This window comes from Oryza sativa, chromosome 6 (assembly GCF_034140825.1).
Source record: "Oryza sativa Japonica Group chromosome 6, ASM3414082v1".
NCBI classification, from domain to species: Eukaryota; Viridiplantae; Streptophyta; class Magnoliopsida; order Poales; family Poaceae; genus Oryza; species Oryza sativa.
Window position 1 is genome coordinate 18,965,273 of NC_089040.1, and position 9,900 is coordinate 18,975,172.

Sequence of the window (9,900 nt, forward strand, 5' to 3'; positions counted from 1 at the left end):
AGCGACAACCCTTCGGTAATTTTGAAAAGAAGGAATAATCTGATTTTCAACAATATAACATCATCTTTTGGGCACTGGAAACATCTCTTTTTAAAGGATTTTACCCTACTTTTGCATACGGTAAAGGAACATGAACGACCAACCCGGCAATTATGGATTGACAACTTGTAACATTATCTCTCTTTTCCTGTGAAGTCTCTTGTAATTAAACTCTTTGGTTAATATATCTGCAGTAGGAGCCTCTCTTGCTATTTTCTTGTCAAAAAGTATCGTCTTATACCTCGCAAGTATCATGCAGTAGGAGCCTCTCTTGCTATTTTCCTGTCAAAAAGTATCGTCTTATACCTCGCAAGTATCACAGTATCACCTGATACTCACCCGTATCAAAACTTGATACTCACTAGTATCAACCGGTATTAGAATTTGATACCTCACAAGTATCAATCCTTTTGGACAGAAAACCTTAATATAGCAGCCCCCTAAAATAAAAACGTTACATATACATTTCTCTTGAACAATTCTTGTTATGCTTTCTGGAATTTATGAATTTTATTCTGCGAAAAAACTTTGTGGTCAATATCTCATCTCAAAGACCAGGCAAAAAAAAAAAACTTTCTTCTCTGCTTCTCCAAATACGGCCCATGGTACAACCGTACAAACAGTTGAGACTAATGCATAGAAACTCTAAATGAAACTTTCTTAGGAGTTACGATGGCAAAAAAAGCAATAGCTAGACGTTCATACTGTACAAAAATTACAATATGCGATTACCAGAATCTATCTCTGACAGTCCACAGATAAAATATATAATCTACAACAAGAAAAAGGATGCCGCTAGAATTCACATATTCTGCAATGAGATAGTTACATGAACGCCTAGAAGGTTGCAAGGGATATGTGCCATAGCTAGAAGTCAGATCTCTTAAAATTGCAACACGATCTTGCAAGAAACAGACACAATCAGAACTCAGTGTATCAGCTCACTTCTCATTTCCTTCTTGTGCTGGTTAGGGAATACCCTGATGCTCTCATCCGGGCGTGCTGCCCCTCCAGCCTTGCCTGCAGTAGTTTTGCTTTCAGGGTTGTGCTCTTCCCCTCTAACGGATGCGTCGGTGAAGCCTCGGTTATCTCATGATCCAACGATGAACGCTGATTGAGCTGACGAGCTGGGCTGCAAAGATCGTATACATTTCCTGAGGTGGTACATTGATCACGGAATTGACCTGCCCTGGAGTGATGATCATTGGATTTTTGCCCGAGATACGCATGCTGAGGAGCCTCTGATTTGATCTTCAACAGGTCATCATGCAATCTTTGAGAGACTTGAGTCATGACAGTTTCATCCTGCGCACATCTTGGAGCATTTTTGGCATCGTTGCATGGGCTAATTTCTGGTGTTGAAGCATTAAGTTGTTCTCTGATGCCATTAGGCCTTGCCTTGTCTTTCATTGAACAAGGTGACATGGTTGAGATTCTTGAACCTTCAACGGGTATGCCATTGGAAAATTCAAGCCTTCTCATTGGTGAGTACATGCAGCTTGTGACCCTCTGCCGAGTTCCTATAAGGTCATTATTCTGAATGGTGTGACCATGCATGCTCAGTTCAAAGCAATGCAAGTCGCTTGCAACAGAATTGTCATTGTCATCTTCAGCTAACCGAGGAGCACTAGTGGCTCCATGCAAATGAACGGACTCAAGGGATTGCCGGCACAAGCTTGCATCTTGCTTTTCATTGCTGATGTATAATTTATCATCCTTGGGTTTACTTGACCTCCTGGTATTAAGAAAACTATGGATTTCACTGCTAAGCCTCTCGGTGATTGAGATTCTTTCTGCCAAAGTTGCCTTGGGATCAGCATTTTGCATCTGCATACGCTCATCAAGCCATGCTTCTGAAATATGGACTACTGACTTATCAAACTTGTGTTCATACTGCTTTATATGCTTTTGCTTTAACAACCTTACTTCTTCTTCATAGTTTCTTATTCCAAATGCAAATTCATCACAGAGATTTTCTAATAGGTGAGTTGCTTTCTTCTCTTTCTCCAGATCCTTTACAGCCTTAACAAATGCTGATTTCATCTCAGACAGTTCCTTTTTTAGCTTCCTGTGGAGACTCTCAGAATGTTTTCTCAGATGTCTCTCGTCTTCAATTTCCTCTTGCAGTGATCTAAGGGCTGCTTTGACCTTCTCTTGATCCTTGCTTTTCTGGGTCATTTTATCTTCAGATACTTGTCTTACCAGCGAATCGATTTCATAGTGATACCTCCGCCTCTCTTGCAAAAGCTCTTGAACTCGTGCATGAGCATGTTGCAATTCTGATTTCAATCCCTTCATTGCTAACACATCAGCCGCATGCTGTTCTTCCAAGCTCCAAATCCGATTTAGAACTTTTAATAGTTCCGTTGACGTTTTAAGCTGGCTACCTGCTTCCCTAAATCTAGCCCTGCGATCCAGCGATCGAGTAGGACTGACAATGTTGATGGTAGCAGCCTGTCAATGAATGGACAAATAAATGCAGTTTGAGAAATATTTTTTGTTCCAATTATTGTTTATAAGTACAGAATATTGAAAATATAGTGTCATGGAACTGCATCAAAGGGTAGCAGAAGTAAATTAGCACTTTATGATTAAAAAAATTACTCAAAATTGAATTATGACTACAGCAGTAGTGGCACGCATGTTCATACAGATAAGGTTGATACAGACCTATCCCCAAATAAAAGTATGCTAGTAACTAACACAATTTGGAAGCATATATAGATGCATGTCAGTCCCTTGTCTAAAAATGCCAAATTTGATGCAATTATAACAAAGCAGGTAAAACACATAAATTATCCAATGTTACTTGGGGAAAGGAAATGTGTGTGCATACCCCAATTGAGCTAGTGTAACTTGCAGGCGAAAGAGACTGCCTTGCATGACATCTCTCTCCATGTAATTTGTCATGTTCCATCAATGATGTTGAGAGATGCTCACCACCACCACATGAACTCTGTGGCTGAAATGTGAGAAATGAAAAAAGTTATAAAGCAAAGCATTCCTGTTTTTGTGAAACTTCAGACATGCAACTTTTCCAGTGGAAAGAGTGATTATATTCCATTAAAGAAAGTCAAGTGAAATTCAGAATGCATGGATTTGGAAAAAAACACAAAATACGAACTTTGGCACCTCCACCAGAAAGTATTATTGTTGTCATCCAAACATTATTGTAAGGCAACAAGCATCAGCAAACGTAAATTTCAAGATATTCTTAGTGGGACTAGGGACTTTGGGACCATAATGGAAAATAACAGGAGAATCTTGTCAACATTGCATTGAACAATTAAACTTGTGTTGTGTTTTATAAGTGGCGGCAAAATAAAAAATAAGCTATTCTTTGCATGCATGACAGTAATGTCATGGGCAAACAAGAAAAGCAGGCAGAAAGAACTTTTCACAATTTCATGGTGGAAGATTGTCAAGAGGCTGCATAATATAGAGCAAAAGTTTTTTCTGGCCTATACTTCGCGAAGAAGGTGGCACTTTAACTTTGGAGGACAGATGTGTAAGCAAATAGCATAGTGCAAAACATATGCATTTTGCTACTAGTCTTATATTGTGAGTTTCTTTTTTTTGAAAAAAAAAACTGTCTACGAATCTACACTTGTTTTCTTTATGTACACTTGTTATTAGAAAGCGAAGTCATTCATCTTATACAATGACAGTCTTTATATGCTTATAGACACCTCTGTTTATCTAAATATAAGCTGTGAGTTCATCCCAATGCCACGGCAAAAGAAAAAATGGAAAAAAAAGAAGCGCACACACACACACAATAAAACATGCTGTGCACACATGCATCAAGATGATACTGTTGTACTGAGAACACTCCCAGCCTTTGATCCCTTTAACCATGTAATATGTGGGTTTGTTGCCTTGTAATTTTGCATGCTTAAAACAATCAATCAAAGAACTTTCCAAAAACAAAGTGAGCATTGGTTCTAATGAAACATTCCCAGTTTCCCACAAAGTACTACTCATGAATTGCTCACTGGGATATCAAAGATTTAGTCCCATAAATTAACAACCATGAATTTCTAACAAGTGATGTGGCTAGTTTGTACTTTTCACCCAAGAAGTCTTCTATAGAGCAAAAATTCCAAAACTCCGTGGTATGAAACATAAACTTCTGCAAGTACTCAATACTAGTACAAAATCCCCAATGCGGTTAATAGCTGAGGAAACAAAAGCCAAAATGTATATCCCATTAAACATGTAAAAATCCATATACACCTGGATATCTATCACATGCCCCAACTCTTAAAAAAGAGGTACTAACAAGGGATTAATTGAAAGGACTGTGAGGGTACAAAGTTATGAGCATATATTACTGCACAACGTTTTGATGCAGCTTTAATTGCGCATTACTTGCTGTACTGATTTTGAGCTTTTGACAATCCAATAAGCACAAGTGTAGAAACAAAACAGATTTTGCACGGCACATATATGAAAGCCAACTGAAGTGAAGTTTATTGATTTGATCTGGTGCTCACAAAGAACTCAAAAGGGTATACGTAAGACTAAGATCTTCTTGCATCTAAAATTGCCCTATCTAATGGCTTGCAGCATTGCATTGATTTCTACACCCATCAGAGGCAACATTAGCAAGAACACCAAAAGATCAAATTTTGAAGCTGCAAAAAGACTTTCATCGCCTTTGCATAATTCGTGGCAAGAGTAAAACGAGACGATGCAGTGCAGAATCCAGCAAACAGAAAAGAGACAGAAAAGATGCACACATGAGCAAAAAAAGGTGACACCATTATGATGTCACCATGTTGACCGGAGGGAAGAAAAGACCGGCGAGCTCTTACCCGATCCGCCTCGTCGTCGTCGCCGGCGACGCCACCCCTCCGCCCGCGCCGCCGGATCCGTCGCCCGGCGCCGGCGACCTTGATGACGTCCCGGATCTCCCACAGCGTGGCGCCCAGCTGCCGCGCGGAGGCCGCGACGGCCGAGCTCCTCCTCCCCATCGCCCCCGCCGCCGCGGCGGCCGCGGAGGAATCCGCCACCGGCTCCTCCGGCCGCGGCGGCGAGGCCTCCAGCTTCCACGACGGGGACGGCGTGATCGGCCCTGCCTTCCTCCTCGCCCGTGCCGCCGCGAGCCCTCGCCGCAGCACCGCCTTCTCCTCCTCCTCCCCCTCCTCCCCACCCCGTTCTTGGCCCCGATTCGGGGTCCCCGCCATAGCCGGCTCCGCGGCAGCGTCGCCACCGCGGCATTTGAGGCCCCGTACAGGTACAGTAGCTGCTACTGGAGGTGGCTGTGGCTCCACCATTGATGGTGGTGGGTTGGTGTCAGCTCCCTGCTTCCCCTGCTGCTGGCTGGCTTCTTCTTCTTCCTCGGGTCCTCCTCTTCCTTGGAAACTCTCTCTCTCTCTCTCTCTCTCTCTCTCTGGCTAGTATGGAGCCATTATGCTTTGCAAATGCTCTGCTCAGCTTCCTTCCTTTCCTTCCTTGTGCTGTTCTGTCTGTCGCTCCTCTGTATTCGCTGTGTACGTCTGCTGTAGTAAATGTGTGTGCATTGAGAGGGACAGGGAAAGGAGAGGAGAGGTGTGTGTGTTGACTATTGAGAGATGGGGATAGAGATGGAGATCATAGAGGGGGTGAAGTGGACACATCACGCATGCAGCCTGGCATGGAATGAGGTTGTACTATTCTGAGGGTAGGCGAAATGAAATTTACTATACGTAAAAAAAAAGAGTAAATATTATGAAAAGATCTGATAGACGAAATGAAATTTACTATATGTAAAATAGACGTGAATATTAGGAAAAGATCTGATATCAAATAATTAGAAGGGATGAGATTTCGAATCCAAGTCATCTAACCCACCACCTTAGGGCAAGTTTTATAGTAGAGGTGACCACCACATCCAATTTCATGCATGACATACATAATTAAATTAAGATGTGATATGTATAATAGGTTACCTCTACCACACAATCTTCAATATCTCTACCACTCTCACATGTTTATTGAAGTTTGTGTAGGGGCTACCCCTTGCATGAGAGGTGACTATTTCTCTCTCATCCTTCTTCTCTCCTCCACCTCACTATTTAATCCTACGTAGCATCTTGGGGTTTGTACTTAGATGACCATAGTACTTGCCCTTATGAAGCTAGCTGGAAGACTCCTGATATCTATTATTTTTTTTGAAAAAACTAAAATGATAGAAGAATTGACATATTTGAGTACGTAAAAGTAAAATCCTAGTTAGATTGTAAGAAAAGAAAAAACACCTCCTTAGTAAGATCGATTATAAGGCTGAGTTTCGGTACTCACCTTTTCCAACTTATGTGGTAATCTTTTCTCTGAAGATAAAGATATAGGTAAAAATTAAGTGTTTTACGTAAAACGATGTGGTATTAACATATGATTAATTGAGTTTTAATTATTATAAGCTTAAAAAATAGATTAATCTGATATTTTAGAACAATTTTTATATAGAAAGTTTTCGCACGAAATACACCTTTTAGCAGTTTAAAAAGCGTGCCATAAATATCCAAAATTTTATCCAGTCTTTGTAGTGGAAACGTACACGTGGACACTCCTTTGTTTCCACGCTTTCCACACGTACGTTTCCTAAAATGTTAAATCGTGTGTTTTTATAAAAAAAGATATAGAAAAAACGTTTTAAAAAATCAAATTGATCAATTTTAAAGTTTATTTTAACTAATATTTAATTAATCATGCACTAATGAATCACTTTCTTACGTGTGGGGAGGTAGAGTTCCCAGCCTGAACCTCCTAACATGGCCTAAAGTTCTGGCTAAAGTTCTGGCTAGCTCGACAACTAAACTTAAACTTATACGGCTTGTTCGGTAACTCGAGGGAAGGGGATTGTGAGTTTTCACGAGGGAATTGATGATGAGATTAAGATGGGAATTTGATTTTTAATCCCAATATCTTGTTTGGTAGAGGTGATGGAATTGATAGAGAGTTTAGTTGGAGATTAGGTCATTAATAAAAATGGATGGCTGAGATTTGCTTAGATAAAGTAAAGGAGGAATTCCCTCCCAATTACCTGCCCCTACCAAGGTATTGAAAAGGAGAGAGTTCCTTCCTCTATTCTCCATCTCCATTCCACCAAAATTTTCATGTCTCCCAACCAAACAAAACACTTAATAGCCTCATCCCTCTAAACTCCTAATCCCTTCTAAAAACTCCCTCCAACCAAACGGGCCGATAGCGCACTAACCACTAGACAAACAAAGTATTGTTGAGCTCTCCGTAAAAGCAACAAATTAGCTTGAACTTTCAAACCATATCATTGTTGTTGAGCTCACCAATATATTATTCTATCTGTCCATAAATATATACTCCATCCATCCCTAAATATTATAAGAATTTAGTATTAGATATGACACATCATAATACATAGACTAAAAATTTATTTAGATTCATATTACTATTGTGTCCTATCAAATTTTAGATTATTATATTTTGGAATGAATGTAGTATATGGGTGTGTTTAGTTGCTGAAAAAAGTTAGAAGTTTGGGGAAAGTTGGGAGTTTGGAAAAAGTTGGAAGTTTATGTGTGTAGGAAAATTTTGTATGTGATGTGATGTGATGGAAAGTTGGAAGTTTGGGGTAGTCAGGGGTGAACTAAACACGGCCTATATATTGTTTAATATTTTGGAATGAGGGTGTGTTTAGTTCACGTTAAAATTGAAAGTTTGATTGAAATTGCAACAATGTGATAGAAAAGTTGGAAGTTTATGTGTATAGGAAAGTTTTGATGTGATAAAAAATTTGGAAGTTTAAAGAAAAAGTGAGGAACTAAACCAGGCCTGAATGTAGTATATATATTGTTTAGCAAATATTAAGATCAGGTGAAATTACTTATAGGTCGGGCAGACTGGTAACATTGATAATCGTAGTAGCTATAGCTCAATCATTTTTTTAAAACTGAATGACGAGTTGCTGAATTCTCTTCACACTAGTCATGGGCCCGTGCGTTACAACGGAGAACAAATTCAGTTTCTAGCTTATTAGTAAATTAAGCACATATTAATTAGTTAAAGTGTTTTTTCTATGATTTTTATTACTGAATAAGTAGGTGATTTCACAGTTTAAAATAAAACTAGCAGTGAAACGGGAAATGACTCGTTAAATGTTGGTGTAATGCTATACATTGTGAGGTCTACAAATGAATGGTAGGGATGGTGTGACAGAACCAACACGACTATTAGTAACTACTAGTAAGTTTTTTTTAAGACAATGGAATAACATTCCGGTCTTTACTCAACGAGCTACAACCAATTATTATAAAATCCACACATAAACAAATTCAACACACGCTGACATAATAAAAAAACAAACTAAAAGACACTAATACAAAATAAAAGAACCCTGGATTACCATGTATTCAAGAATCTTCATCCGAAGTTGGCAAAAAGGTGCATAATCATTGACTCAGTTTACGACATGTATTATTTATTAGCTTGATATTATCATCATGGCTTTGTAGATGAGCCTAACCCCAAAGCTAATATGTTGCCCTGAAAAGTACCTACAAAATAAGATTTTGATGGAGTTTTATCAAAAACCATATCATTTCTACTAAGCCAAATAGCACAACATACGGAGGAAGCCTCAATAAGAACAAGTTTCTTAACTTTTTTTTATTAATATCCACCAACCAATTCCCAAACATATGAGAAACTTTATGTAGTGGGTATAATCCACATGAGAATTGAATTGATCTCCAAAAAAAATAGAAAAATGACAATCCAGGAAAAGATGGTAAATTGTTTCATTTTTCATGCAAAAATAACATCTCAAATTACCATTCCAATTCCTATTAGCCAAATTATCTTTTGTTAACACAATTCCTTTAAGGAGATATTATATAAAAATCTTAATCTTAAGGGGCATCTTAAGTTTTCAAATGATCTTATTCCTCTCTATATACCCATTATTAATTAAGGCTAAATACATTGGTCTAACAGATAAATGACCATTTTTATGAAGGTTCCATCTAAATATATTATTCTTCTATGTTAAATTAATATGCACAATTGAAACATAGAAATTATGTTTGTCAGTGATATGGGCCCGGGTATCAAGTTTAGAGGGAGGAGGCTGCCCTCCAATGCCACGTGGCCCTCCCCCGAGGAGAGTCAGGCCCGAGGTGGGGTGGTGGCCACTCCCTCCCAGAGATTGGACGGAGGAGGCTGCCCCCCAATGCCACGTGGCCCTCCCCCGAGAGGTTGTTGGGCCCGAGGTAGGGTAGCGGCCACTCCCTGGCCGAGACTAGAGAGAGAAGGCTACCCCAAGCCCCACGTGGCCCTCCCTCGAGGGGGATCGGGCCCGAGGTCGGGCAGCGACTGCCCCCTCCCGTGACTAGGGGTTGAGCTCCCCCGACCCCCTCTTTAGGTCACCACGTACGGTGGGTTAGGTGTCTGCCTACAGGTGCCCACCTACCCGCATTTATGGCGACCCGAGCGGTTGCGCCATGCCGCATTTAATGCAGCATGCAGTGGACTTAACCGGTCTGTGACCGGTCGAATGACCGATGGGACTGGGTAGTGCGCCTGTGCGCTGTTCGTGTGTCAGGCGGCGTGCAGCCTGACATGTCCCATCAAATAATCATGGTGAGAGGTTCTCATCCTCTTATCCCAGCCGAAGTCGGTCCTCCCGCTCTGGTCAAAGCTAGGCTCCCGTTTCCCGGTGTAATAGGAGCCCAGAAGTCTTCACTTATTAAATGGTGAATGACATGGGCGCCCCCCGTATCAGGCAGCATGATGTGGTAGGCAACACGACCGAGGCGACGTGTATGTGGCTTCCAAGTTAAGGAACAAGACATGCATTTAAAGCAAAGATTGTAATACTTCTAGAGGAAGTTAGGTTGTTGG

General features: G+C 40.4%; 1 protein-coding gene across 1 annotated transcript; it reads right to left on the minus strand.

Moving 5' to 3' along the window:
• Window positions 1–712: 712 nt before the first annotated feature.
• Window positions 713–5,523, minus strand: LOC9267658 (uncharacterized protein At5g41620). Its single transcript, XM_015785939.3, has 3 exons — window positions 4,857–5,523; window positions 2,876–3,001; window positions 713–2,493 (listed from the first exon to the last, which is right to left on the minus strand). The coding sequence occupies exons 1-3, from the start codon at window positions 5,316–5,318 to the stop codon at window positions 988–990; spliced, it is 2,094 nt and encodes a 697-aa protein (XP_015641425.1). The 5' UTR covers window positions 5,319–5,523; the 3' UTR covers window positions 713–987.
• Between the last annotated feature and the right edge of the window lie 4,377 nt (window positions 5,524–9,900).